At 38.5% G+C, this 14523-nt stretch overlaps 1 protein-coding gene across 6 annotated transcripts in view; it reads right to left on the reverse strand.

Moving 5' to 3' along the window:
- The window catches only part of PPP1R12A (protein phosphatase 1 regulatory subunit 12A), a 221214-nt gene that overhangs the window by 120962 nt on the left and 85729 nt on the right, over nucleotides 1–14523 (reverse strand). For all 6 annotated transcript variants that reach the window (XM_058308478.1, XM_071218972.1, XM_058308481.2 and 3 more), the window contains exon 2: nucleotides 12523–12653. In XM_058308478.1, the coding sequence (XP_058164461.1) occupies nucleotides 12523–12653 (131 nt within the window). The remainder of the gene's footprint in view (nucleotides 1–12522; nucleotides 12654–14523) is intronic.

Below are 14523 nucleotides of genomic sequence, written 5' to 3' on the forward strand. Positions count from 1 at the left end.
CTCTGGACTCTAAATTCTATTCACTGGTCTATGTCTGTCCTTATGTAAGCACCAAACTGTTTTCAGTACTGTAGCTTTGAAGTTTTTGTGTGTGTGTGTGTGAAGGTACTGGGGATTGAACCTAGGACCTCATACATGGGAAGCAGGCACTCAACCACTCTCCAATGAGTTAGGTTTTTCATTTTCAGGAGGTACTGGGGATCAAATCTAGGACCTTAAACATGAATTAAGTTTTGAATCAGAAAGTGTGAGGCTTCCATTTATATTAATAAATGTCTTTCCATTTATTTAGGTCTTCTTCAATGTTTTTTTTAAGCAATGTTTTTTAGTTTCCAGTATATAAATCTTTCACCTCCTTAATTAAATTTATTCCTAGGTATTTGATTCTTTTAGATGCTACTGTAAGTGGAATTTTAAAAATTTCCTTTTCAGATTGTTCATTACTGGTGGATAAGCTCAACTGACTTCTGCATATTTATCTTGTATCCTACAACTTTGCTATTTAATTTAATAGTGTTAGTAGCTTTCTTTGGGACTTTCTATATATAGGATCATGTCATCTGTGAATATTGATAATTTGAACTCCTCCTTTCAAATTTAGATGCACTTTATTTCTTTCTCTTTCCTGACCTGGCTAGAACTTCCAGTACAATGGTGAATAACAATAGTAAGAGTGGGAATCCTTGTCTTATTTCTGATCTTAGGGGGAAAGCTTTTAGTCTTCACCATTGAGTACATTTACTGTAGGCTTTTCATATATGCCTTTTTATTTTTATTTTTTTTATTTATTTAATTCCCCTCCCCTCCCCCGGTTGTCTTTTTTTTCTGTGTCTTTTTGCTGCGTCTTGTTTCTCTGTCCGCTTCTGTTGTCGTCAGCGGCAGGGGAAGTGTGGGCGGCGCCATTCCTCGGCAGGCTGCTCCCTCCTTCACGCTGGGCGGCTCTCCATATGGGTGCACTCCTTGCCCGTGGGGCTCTCCTACGCGGGGGACACCCCTGCGGGGCGTGGCACTCCTTGCGCGCATCAGCACTGCGCATGGGCCAGCTCCACACGGGTCAAGGAGGCCCGGGGCTTGAACCGCGGACCTCCCATGTGGTAGACGGACGCCCTAACCACTGGGCCAAAGTCCGTTTCCCTGCCTTTTTATTTTTAAAGATTTACCCCCTATTTATTTCTCCCCCCCCCCCCCCCCCATATATGCCTTTTAACATGTTGAGAAAGTCTCTTCTATTCCTAGTCTCCTATTATGAAAGGATGCTGGATTTTATCAAATGCCTTTTTTGCATCATAGGAAACAATCATTTGCGTTTTTCCTCTCTTCATTCTATTAAAGTGGTGTATTACATTGATATTGTTATGTTGAGCCATCCTTCCATTCCCAGAATAAATTCCACTTGATCATGGTTTATAATCCTTTAAATTCCCTGTTGGATTCAGTTTGCCAGTAATTTGTTGAGAATTATAAAAACCTAAATTCATAAGGGATACTGGTTTGTAATTTTCTTGTGGAGGCTTTATCTGGCTTTAGTATAAGAGTAATCTGGCCTTACAGAATAAGCTAGGAAGTAATCCCACCTCTCTATTTTTTTGGAAAGAGTTTAAGCAGTATTGGTGTTAATTCTGCTTTAAATGACTGGTAGAAGTCGGCAGTGAAACCAACCAGGCCTGGACTTTCTGGAGGGAGATTTTAATTTTTTAAAATTTATTTCAAATTCAAAAAGTAAAATAACAGACAAATGGCAGCTCAACAAGTTATGGAAACATTACTCCAAAAAAGTTCTGTCCAGGCATTTTTATCTCATCTAAATCCAACAATAAACTCAAATATTCCTTCAGTGTTCAGAAAGATAAACAGATGAACCCAGATTAGTCAAATGACAGTCAAGTTTCCTTATTAATGAAAAAAAAATGAAGAGAAAAATGCTTAAGCATATTCATGTCTCACAAAATCAAATTCCATATACATTTTATTTTACCTTTAGCGTTAAAATAACATCTTCCAGAAGAACCAGCAAGATGGCGGCAGAGTAAGGCGCTCTTAGAGTCAGCTCCTGCTACAGGGCAGTTAGTGAACACCCAGAGCTCTCTGGAGCGAGCTGAAGCACCTGTTTGGGGGCTCCAAGAGGTCCAAAGAGCATCCTGCCACAAAGAATGGAAGGAGGAGACTGCCCATCTGCAGAGAAGACTCGTAAGTAGATCTCTCCACACCCCAGAGGCCGGTGCCCATCCTCCACTGCAGGCACAAGCCACCTCAGGAGCTGTTCCGCAGCTGGAATTGAAAGCTCCACTTCCCAAAAACGGGGGGAGGGAAGAGAAGGTTGGGCACCAATTTCAACTACTGATGAATAAATGCAGGGGGCTACAGAATAATGTTGAGAACAGCTAAAGTTTGAGCCTGTCCAAGTCAAAAGGAGGTGGGGAGCCGCTATCTTAACTCCGCACCGGGCTCAAGGGGAAGCAGGGCGGACTGAAAATCCCAGTGCTGGTGGGAACCGGCCTCTTTCCATCCAGATCATATTGCAGCTTTAGCTAGGCCCCAGTGCCACCTCCAGTAGGGAGGAAGCTGAGGGGACCTGAGCCAGCCTCTCCAGGAAGTTACCGGCCAAGCCGGTGATTGTCCTACTCTGGCAGCACGAACCACCCCAGGAGCTGTTCTGTAGCTGGAATTGGAAGCTCCATTTCCAAGAAACAGGGTAGGAGGAGACAGGTGGCTGCCGATTTCCGATACTGATTGGTAGACTTGGCTGGCTAAGCTATAACCCTGGGAACAGCTGGGGTGTGAACCATCCCAAGTCAGGAAGAGGCAAATAGACTTGATTTTGACTCCGCCCCCAGCCTGAGAGGAAGCAGGGCTGACTGAAACTCTCAGTGTATGCAGGAAACAGTTTTTTTCACACTGATCAGCCTGCAGCCCCAGCCTAGGCTTCAGCTCTGCCTCTGGCAGAGAGGAGGCGGAGGAGCCCTGCACCAGCCTGTACAATTAACTGCAGGTAACTTTGCCTGGCATACACTGAAAATTAGAAGTCTACAGGGCAACTGTGGTCATCTTGGACCCACACACATAGATTGCTGCCCACATCTGCAGCTCTATCCCCACCCCAGGCAGGGGAGAAAGGGATGTGAAGCTTCATCAGTCTCTCTGGGCAAGTGCAGTCTGGGTCTGCACTTGGACCCAGTGCAGGCTGTGACTCTGTCCCTACCCCTGGCAAAGGAGAAAGTTGGAAGAAGCTTCACTGGTCCCGGGTACAATGAGGGCAGCTTGAGCCTCCACAGCTTACAGCACCAACAATATGCTTGGCTTCTACTGCACAACCAGCAAGGAAGAAAGGACAGCAAGCACTAAAAAAGAGAAAAATTGCACCCAGAAAATATACTCTAGTAAGCCAGATGCCAAGACATCAACAGAAAATTACAATCCATACCAAGAAACAGGAAGCTATGGCCCAGTTAAAGAACAAGATAAGCCCCCAGATGACATAAAGGAGTTGAGACAACTAATCATAGATGTTCAAACAAATCTCCTTAATGAAATCAATGAGATGGCTAAAGAGATTAAGGACATTAAGAAGACACTAGATGAGCACAAAGGATTTGAAAGCATACATAGAAAAAAGAGATTTTATGAGAATGAAAGGTGCAATAAATGAAACTTAAAAAAACACTGGAATCATATAATAGCAGATTTGCAGAGACAGAAGAAAGGATTGGGGAGCTTGAAGAAATGGGCTCTGAAAGCACACATATAAAAGAACAGATGAAGAAAAGAATGGAAAAAATTGAACAAGGTCTCAGAGAACTAAATAACAGCAAAAGGCATGCAAACATACATGTCATGGGTGTCCCAGAAGAAGAGAAGGGAAAAGGGGCAGAAGGAATATTTGAAGAAATAATCGTAGAAAATTTCCCAACCCTATTGAGGGAATAGACACCCATGTTCAAGAAGCACAACGTATTCCCATCTAAAAAAACCCAAACAGACCAACTCCAAGACACAAACTCACCAGAATGTCAAATGCCAAATACAAAGAGAGAATTACAAGAGCAGTGAGAAAATTAATGCATAACATATAAGGGATATCCAATAAGATTAAGTGTTGATTTCTCATCAGAAACCATGAAGGCAAGAAGACAGTGGTCCGATATATTTAGGATACTACAAGAGAAAAACTTCCAGCCAAGAATCTTATATCCAGCAAGACTGTCTTTCAAAAATGAGGGAGAAATTAGAATATTCACAGATAAACAGAAAAAGAGAATTTCTAAGCAAGAGATCAGATTTTCAGGAAATACTAAAAGGGTGTGCTAGAGCCTGAAAAGAAAAGACAGGAGAGAGGGGCTTGGAAGAGAGTCTAGAAATGAAGACTGTATCAACAAAAGTAACTAAGTGTCAAAAAGAGTAGTGAAAATAAAATATGACAGATAAAAATCAAATAGTCAGGAATAAACTTAACCAATGATGTAAAGCACATTGTATTCAGAAAATTGCAACTCAATGTTAAAACAAATTTTAAAAAGCCTAAATTACTGAAAGAACATTCCATGCTCATGGATTAGAAGACTAAATATCATTATGATGTCAATTCTACTCAAATTGATATACAGATTTAATGCAATCTCGATAAAAATTCCACCAGCATTAAAGAAAAAATTGAAAACATGATCATTAAATTTATTTGAAAGGGTAAGGGGTCTGAATAGCCAGAAACTCACAAAAAGGGAAAGTAAACCCTCGTCTCCAGGCTTTAAATCATAATACCTACCTACAGTGGTAAAAACAGCATGGTATTGGCCTAAAGACAAACACAATAGAGCAATGGAACCAAATTTATGGTTCAGAAACAGACCCTCACAGGTATGGTCAAGTTTTTTGACTAGCCTGTCAAACTCACACAGTTTGGGCAGAAAAATCCATTCAACAAATGGTGCTGAAAGAATTGGATAGCCATAGCTGAAAGAAGGAAAGAGGACCCCTATTCTCACATCTTACCCAAAAATTAACTCAAAATGGATCAAAAAAACGAAAAATAAAAGCAAGAGCCATAAAACTTCTAGAAGAAATTATTGGAAAATATCTTCAAGATCTGGTGGTAGTGGTGGATTCTTAAAAGAGATATGAGGAGGACCGAGTGGACTACTGATGTTTAATGTATGTAGAAGTTTTAATTAGCTTTACTGTAAAACTGTGGAAATGTATAGCGTGGATGATAACACATAGTGAGTAACAGCCAGTTTATAAATGGGGATGTGACTGAAAATGATAGTCTAGGTATGTAAATACCAATTGACAGAAAGCTAGAAAATAATCTAGGAACTAGAGAGCAGAGTAAACCAAGAGGTGGATGAGAACTGTGGTTGATGGTACAGATGCAAGAGTGTCCTTTGTTAGCTAGAAAAATGTATATCACTACTGCAGGGTTTTGGGAATATGGAGAAGCATGGGAAAAATATATCTGGAGTGACCTACAGACTGTGGTTAGTAGTAATAGTAGTAATAATGTAATATTCTTGCATCTATGTGAAAGATGTACTGTGTTGATACTGCAGCAGTATGGAAAATGTGAGCCAAATGCACACTATGGATATGGAAACAACCAGATGATATTATTTTATCTGTAGCAAATGACACACCACATTGCGGTGTGTTGATGGAAGGGTGTTGTTTGGGAATTCTGCACATGTGCACGATTGTTTTATAAGTGTACAACTTCTATCATAAAAAATATATTTAAAAATAATAACAGGGTGGGTTAGGGGAAAAACATACCAAATGTAAGATAAGGACTTGATTAGTAGTAAGATTTTGACAATATTCTTTCATAATTTGTAATAAACATTTCATGACAATGGCAAGGTGTTGGTGGAGGGTTGATGTATGGGACCCCTATATGATGTTATGCATGCTTGCGTTGTAAGTTCACAACTTTTACTATATACTTGTTTATGTATGTTCATATATAAATGGTATAAAGATAATAATAGGATTGGGGGAAAATTGTTTAGTAGCAATATTTTGACAATGCTCTTTAATCATTAGTTAAAAAGGTTTAACAACAATGCAAGTTACTGGTGGTAGAGTGAGTTATGAGAGTCACTTATTGTTTATGTTTATGTATGAGTGGTATACTTCAATAAATTTTTAAAAAAATGTAAAAAAACCCACAAAAAAAACAAAACATCTTCCTAGCCCTTGCTACAAAAGTACTGAAATATTACTGCTACTCATTCTACAAATTACACCCATTTTGTTTCCCCATACATTACCACTCTTACACTCTATTGTGGAATACTCCTTAATTTATATTAACCACAATCTTCGTCTACCACCAAAATCACTTGTTAATACATTCCCTATACCATTCTTCAGCTGTGCTCCAACTAACATTAACCTTCCTAGACTACTTGTTTCAGTCACAATCAGATCCATAAATCAGTGTTTGTTATACTCATTATAATGTGCTACCATCAAGTCCATCTATTACAACATATTTACAACTGACCTTATTAAATAGTCTATATACACCCACCATCATCTCCCCCTTCTCAACCCACAATCTCAATATTCACCCTTTTGTTTCACTCAACATAATCTCCTGAAGGTTCCTCCATGTGGTCATGTGCTTCCCCAACTGACTTCTTCTTACAGCTGAATAGTATTCCATCATATGTATATACCACATCTTGTTTATCCATTCATCAGTTGATCAATAGTTAGGCTGTTTTTATCGTTTAGCAGTTGTGAACAATGGCCACACTCAGAGCCAGCCCCTCAGTGATCTGACGCAGCTGATCAAAATCAGTATTCAGATTATATACATACACACATGCACACGCACACACAGATTTGGGAAGACTAAGTTCTTATAGCCCACCCTGGTGCCAGCAAGCTGCACCCGGTGCTGAGCTATAGTCCTTCTGCTGCCTACCATGTGACTAGGAGTGGGGGATGAGAGGTGGTAGCAGTTGCATGCAGCGTGAAATTCACTAATATTTACCATATTTGACCTGTATCTTCTTCCAGCTCTTCCCTGGATGCTGTGAGGTAACTCTAGAGTTTCATAATAGTTGTTTCAAGAGTTCCTGCCAGTTCAGTAGTTGTTCTGGCAGAGAGACTGATTCCTGCAGCTTACTACACCTCTGTCTCCCCACAATCCTTCCACGATCTCACTGTATGTTAAGTTTCCTTATGACTAATGGTATTGAAAGTCTTTTCATGTGCTTTTTGGCCATTTGTGTATCTTCCTTAGAGAAAAGTCTGTTTAGATCTATTGTGCACTTTAAAAAAGAAGTTTACTTCTCGAATCATGAGTTGGAAGGGCTGCAGGAGCAACTGTTGACCTGGGTATTAAGAAAAATGCGATGCATTTCTCACTGATGACACAGTAAGTTTGCTTCCAGACCAAGTGCTTGAATCATCATCTCAAAAAATAGATATTTGTAAAACCCCTAGGCCATTTTACTCTGAAATCTGATAGGGAAGCAGGCAGTGTTGACAGGCGTACTCAAAACGACCAAGGAAATGATTAGACCTGTAAGTTGCCTGCAGATAGACCTTGCAAGCCTTCCTAATGAGAGAAATGGCAAAAATATGGGAAATGTAAATTCATACAAGTTTTGCAAGTATCCCTCCATCAAAGGAGTTAACAGAAAAGATACCTCTGCTATTATCTGTTCCAAACTTGATGGCTGCGACCCACAAACTCTACAGAAAACTTGGGACAAACAGTATGAATCAAGTGACATAACAGTAAAGACCACCTTGATTGTACTTAATGCACTTCAGGAAAAAGAGGAGTGACAACCAGCATCAGGACCAATGGGGACCATTTAGTCAATGCCATCCAGCTCAGTAAGCCATACACAGAACCAGTCAGATCAGCAAGAGAAGTATCAGAGCAATGGTCCTCTGATTCACATCCTCTAGCTTCTATCAGAGCACCCAGAACAATGTAGCCCCAACATTGGGCAACATTTTATAAAACACCTACTCCGAGGAGGAGTGGTAGTGTGAAGAGTAGCCTGTTAAGTCCTCTGCAGCAGAAGAGCCTGCTGGCCCAGCTCAGGCTTCCTTGACTCACATGGTGAAATCAGTTTCAAACTCAGAAAATGTTATCAGCTTTCCTTGGATAGCCTATTAGTGCGCCTAAAGATAACTCCAAGGTACAGGACCTGCCTGATGTGAATCCAGCATGTCAGAGACCAAGGCCAAAACAAATGCAACCGTTTGAAGACCTTGAAGATGAAATTCCATAATCTGTGTAGGACTGCCAAAATTTGGATTTTCTTTTTCTGTTGTTTTGTGAATTGTGTTTGTTTTTTGAAGGAATTTTTTGATGTGACCATTTTGTACAGGATGGCCAAATTGTGGTTTCATCATTGTACTGTATTATCCTAAGTTAGTTATTGTATTAGTCAGCCAAAAGGGTGCTGATGCAAAGTACCAGAACTCTGTTGACTTTTATAAAGGGTATTTATTTGGGGTAGAAGCTTACAGTTACAAGACACTAAGGAGTCCAACTCAAGGTACCTTAAGAGGTACTTTCTCATTTAGGGGATTTGAATCTCTGGACTGACAATATGATAGCCAGGCCCTGAGCCTCAACAGACTTCAGCTCCTACAATCTGATTTATTGGACTCACCTCACTCAGCTAAGATGGAGTTGAAGAAGGACAACCACCACACCATGGAGCCTAGAGTGCCTATAACTGAAAGCAGGAGGATTGCATCCAGTATCCATGTGGAATCTGAGCCTCCTCTTGACATAGAGATGCCACGGACATAACCAATCCAAGGTCCACAGAAAAAAGGTGGCATCAGAGTGGAGTGGGAAAAGTGGACATGGTGGCTGATGGGTATGGGGAATGGCAGGAAGAGATGAGATGTGGAGGTGCCTTTGGGACTTAGAGTTGCCCTGGATGGTGCTGCAGGGGCAATCACCAGACATTGTAAATCCTCACAGGGCCCACTGGATGGAATGTGGGAGAGTATGGGCCATGATGTGGACCATTGACCATGAGGTGCAGAGATGCCCAGAGATGTACTTACCAAATGCAATGGATGTATCATGATGATGGGAGTGAGTGTTACTGAGGGGGGAGTGGTGGGGTGGGGGGTGGTAGGGTTGAATGGGACCTCATATTGTTTTTTTAATGCAATATTTTTACAAAATCAATTAAAAAATAAAAAAAAATAAAAAAATAAAAAAAATTAAAAAAAGAGGTACTTTCTCATCCAAAGTCTGTTGCTACATGTTGATGCAAGATGGCGGGTGATATCTGCAAGGGTTTCACCTTCCTCCTTCTTCTTAAGGTTCCATGGTCCCAGCTTCTGATCTCAGCTGTAGGCTGGCATAAGGCTCTTCACTCTCCCCAGGTTTGTTTCTTTCTGGAATCAGCTGTTCTCATCGCTCTGTAAGGTCAGCTGTAGACTATGCAGGCTCATCTCTCCTCCCAGGACTGTGTCTATGGCGCACTCTCTCCTCCTGCGCATCTGCTTCTGTGTGAGTCTGTTTTATCAGCTCAAGGGGGTTAGGACTCTGCTGAGTCATACTCTTAATGACATGGTTGGATCAAAGCCCCAGGTGTGACATAATTTAATAAGACGTCTCAGCTGAATCTAATACAATCAAAGGGTTACCACACCAAAGGAACAGACTAGTTTACAAACATAATCTGTATCTTTTTGGAATTCATAAATAATATCAAAATGCCACAGTTATATTGAATGGTAGCATGTTTTGATATGGCCATATTTGTGCCTCACTAGAATTATCTTTAAAGTCTGTATTTTTGATGTGAATAGGTGGAATCAATTTTTAAAAATTTGATATTCCCCATAAAATGACTCATTTACATGCATCCCTAATATATAATAATATAGTTCTCAACTAATAGATGCAATTGGGGAAAATCAGCTTTATTTTTTGAAGTGAAACTAGGGATTATTTATAGAAGGAATGTTTCTGAATACAAGTACCTAAGAGATATTTGCTTTCTTCAAACAATTTTATTATGTATCTTTCACCATTTGTGCATTGTTGTATGTAAGCTTTTATTTTTCAATTGGCAATTCACTTTTTAAACATTTAATATTTACATAATGGTCAAAGGACTTGCAAATATGTACTTAATTGCATTTTAATTAATTGCCAGTTTTTACAGTTTTAATTGTACAAAGAAAATGCACTTAATCCTGTTTCTAAATTGTGTAGTTCAGTTATGTCTTATTTGGCTTTAGGTAGTTTTAAAATAATTTGATAGTTTTTCACCTCTTGGGCTTTGTTCTCCTAAGCTTTTGTTTTTTAACAGTTCTAAACTTACTGGTATTTTATATAATGGCCCAAAAGTACCTCTTTCAGAAGCTTTAAATTCAATGTGTTTCCTCTTGATATTGGCTGGGTTTTGCTTTAACCATTCCTTTATGTATTAGATGTTTTCACTTACAGATCTTTTTAATGTACTTTTTCTACCAGACATTCAATCACTGATAATATATATCTAACAAAGATTTATGTAAATTGATCCTCGAGTATTATTCAATAAGCCTCATTGTTTGGAATTTGAGAAAAAAATTTAGACAATAGAATTTCCAGGTTTTAGAACTTGTGAATTCCTCTTATTTTCTACATTTCATCAGTTCTTGTCTAAAACAGGATATAAAAGGGAAGAAAAAAATAAAATGGCCTGTTTTTGTATGTGTGACTTATATTTGTAGTAAATGCTTTTGTATGACCATGTTATTACACTTGATATAAATATATATATATATGTATTTAAAAAAAAAAAAAAAAAGGAAAGAAAAGCCCAGAAGTTTCCTCCACTCTTGCCATTCAGGCTGGCTCTGACTGCATCTTCCATGGGCTTTGTGCCCTGTGGCCAGGCATAGTCACACAACTTTCCCAGGCCTAGGAAACACCTGCACCATCTGTATTACAACCAACATTCTGTTCATGATATATCCATTCTCCAAGATGGCAGAAATTTTCTCTACAGCTCTCACTCATTTCTGACACCTCACAGGAAGAGCTTTCAAAGTCTGTATCTCTACCAACAGTCTCTTCAAAGCAATCTAGGCTTTTTCTACCAACAGCCCCTTAATTTTTCCGGCCTATAACCATTACCCAATTCGAAATCCCCTTCCACATGTTTAGGTATTTGTAATAGCAGCATCTCACTTTCCAGTACCAAACGCTGTCTTAGTTTGCCAGAGCTTCTGTGACAAATACCACACAATAGATTGGCTTTAAAAGTAAGAATTTATTGGCTCATGGTTTCAGAGACCATAAGTTCCAAATCAAGGTATCAGCAGAGCCTTGCTTTCTTGAGTGTAGCATTTTGGTGTTGGCTTCCTACAATCCTTGGAGTTCCCTAACTTGCATCTCTGCCTGCATCACATGGCCCTATACTATGGTTTTCTCTGATTTCTGATTTTTACTGGTTTCTCGTTTCTCCTCTTTCTGGTGTCTACTAATTATCAATTTCCTTTCTTCGTAAGGTATCCAGTCATATGAATTAAGATACATCCTGATTCAATCTGGCCATACCTTAACTAATAACAACATCTTCAAAAGGTTCTACTTACAAATGAGTTCACACCCACAAGAATGTGGATTAAGATGTAAACATGTCTTTTGTGGGGTATATGACTTAACCCCTAACACTAGCAGTCATTAATTTCTCTCACTCCTTAATTGCTAATTGCTAAAAGAAATTATGAAACTAATTGCTAAAAGAGATTATGTTGATAATTAAAAATAATCAGGCATTATGGGAGGGTATGGTCTATTACCAACTTAAAAAACAACCCAGTTTATAATGGAACTAAAATGTGTTTTCTTAAAACATTGTCATTATTTTTTTTTAAATCTCAGATGGCAGAAAGAACAAAAGGAAACCACCACCATTCTTACCATTTTAATTTTGTTCAAAGAAACCATGAATTTAGACACTTTTATACCACAGTCATAAATTCAAACTGCCTACACAAAGGTAATTAGATGAACAAAACTCTAGGCAACCTTGTTCAAAACAGGTCACTTTGTTTGCACAAGTCCTATGATGCCTATATTTTTCACACTCCCAAAAAGCAAAAACAGTTACCCTGGTGATAATATTAATGACTGCAGCAGACTGCTCACCCTTTTCCATACCTAATTTACTGGCAGTAAGAAGTAAAATACGCCAGATACTTGCTTTCCCAGCCTCTCTTGCTGCTAAGGGATGGGCAAAGGACCAAGTCCATTCTAATGGAAATCCTCTAAAGGGAATTCTGCTTCAGGCAGTAGACTCTCTGGATAAGGTTTCAGTTCCTGACATACATAAAATACAGAGAAGGATATTCTCCACCCCCCACATGCATTTATTTTGCTCTTGGATATGGCTGTGTAAAAAAACACAATTCTGGAGTTGTGGCAATCATCTTGTGAACACAGAAGAATTCATTCATTTATCTTTAACAAAGATTTCTATAAAATCTCAGGTCTTTAAAATTAAAATAGTATGCAGATAAAATACAAAACTGGCTTACTCTGCAATATCGAGATATCCACAGGAAGCAGCAGCATGGAGTGGTATCCAGCCTTCATTATCAGGTTGATTAATATTTGCTCCATTTTCTACCAGAAACTTCACCATATCAACATTATCATCAATGCAGGCCTAAAAACAAAATAAAAAGCATGATTAGAAAAAAATTTATAGCAACCTTCCAAGTAATATAAGAGTAGAAGAAAATCCAAACTTTGTAGCTTTAAAATACATTCTCTGTTAGTCTGTTGCTATTTTGAGTATACTGTCAAATAGCCAGTTGTACTAACTAAATTTTTTGAGTCCTTGCTTAGACAATCATAAAACAGTATTGTATGTGACTACATTCTTTATGGCAACCCAATTAGAAAAACAAGTACAAAATAAAAGAAGAAGAATCAAACCATTAAAATTAAGTACCAATAACATCTCCAATAGCAGTGGTTTCCAAAATATGGTCTACTGGAGGAGTCCCCAAAATCTCTTTCAGGGAGTTGATGTTGTAAAAATTATTTTCAAAATAACACTAAGATTTATTTCCCTTTTTCACTGTGTTAACAACATGTACACTGAGGATGCAAAGTACTGGTGGTAAAACTGCTGGTGCCTTAGCATGAATCAAGGTAATGGCAAAAACTACTGTCATTGTATTTACCATTATGCACTCAGGTGATTTGGGTTTTTTAAAAGCTGTTTTGACTTATGAATGCCCTTGGTGATGCAAAAATTATAAATTCTATTAAATTTTGGCCCTTGAGCACACATCTTTTTAATGTTCTGTGAGACAAAATATATAAAGCACTGCTGTTGCACACGAAAGTATGATGGCTGTCTTGAGGAAAAGCACTTTTAAGACTGCATTGCAAACCTAAATCGACTCTAATACCACTGATAAGAATGACAAACCATGGTTATTTTAACTTGGATTTCTGACAAACATTTTCTTGAAACAATGAAGTAAGCCTGTCACCTCAAGAAAGAAAACTAAAAATATTTGCTGCCAATGATAAATTCAAGTTTTCAAGAAAAAAATTTGTTAATTTTAAATTAAAAAATGTTATTTTTGAAACATGGGTAAATTATTTTAAAAAAATGAATACTTAAAGCCCTCAGTTTTAACCTCTAATATTATAAATATTAATACATATAACCGACAAAAACAAAGCTTTTTGTGGTCTTTGAAAGTTTTTTTTTTTTTTTGCAGTACCAGGGCTGGGAATTGAACCCAGGGGACCTCAGACGTGGGAAGCTGGTGCTCAACTACTGAGCCATGTCAGCTCCCCTGTGTTGGTTTTTTCATGTTTGCTTGTTAATTGCTTGTGTGTGTGTGTTTTCAAGAAGTAGCAGAAACCAAACCAAGAATCTCCCATGTGGGAAGCAGGTGCTCAACTGCTTGAGCCACATCCACTCCACTGATAATTTTTAAGAATATAAAGGGCTCCTGAGACAAAGGAGTTTGAGAACTGCAGCTCTATAATAAATAAGAAAGGAGCCTTTTATCAATGCTTACTTTGGGCTAGGAAGTATGACACGTGCTTTATTTATTTACTGATCTATGTACATTATTCTCAAAAAACCCTCTCTAAAGTACACATTATTCTCCGTAGTTGCTCCTAAGTTCACTATGCTTCAGCTACAGTGGGCGCCTTTCTAGTCTTTGACTAAGTGTCCCATGCATGCCTTTGCCTTTGCTGTTCTCTCTGCTAGGAATGCTCTTTCCCCAGATCGAGGCATGCTGATTTCTTATCATGCCTTTTTCAGCACAGATTTTCTTCTTCAGAAGCTCCCTCCAGGACACCTTTTTGAAACTCCTACTTCTCTATCACATTACCAATAATCCCTATATTTACAGTTATCTTATTTATACCTTTTCTATTTCTCTAACAGAATGCAAGCTCCTGGGAAGTGACCTTGTCTGTCTTATCACCAGAGATAAAACAACAAGAATGGACATGGCACACAGAAAGTTATTAATAAATATGTATTTTTAAAATTTATTCTC

Source organism: Dasypus novemcinctus, chromosome 12 (assembly GCF_030445035.2).
Source record: "Dasypus novemcinctus isolate mDasNov1 chromosome 12, mDasNov1.1.hap2, whole genome shotgun sequence".
In the NCBI taxonomy this organism is placed as follows: Eukaryota; Metazoa; Chordata; class Mammalia; order Cingulata; family Dasypodidae; genus Dasypus; species Dasypus novemcinctus.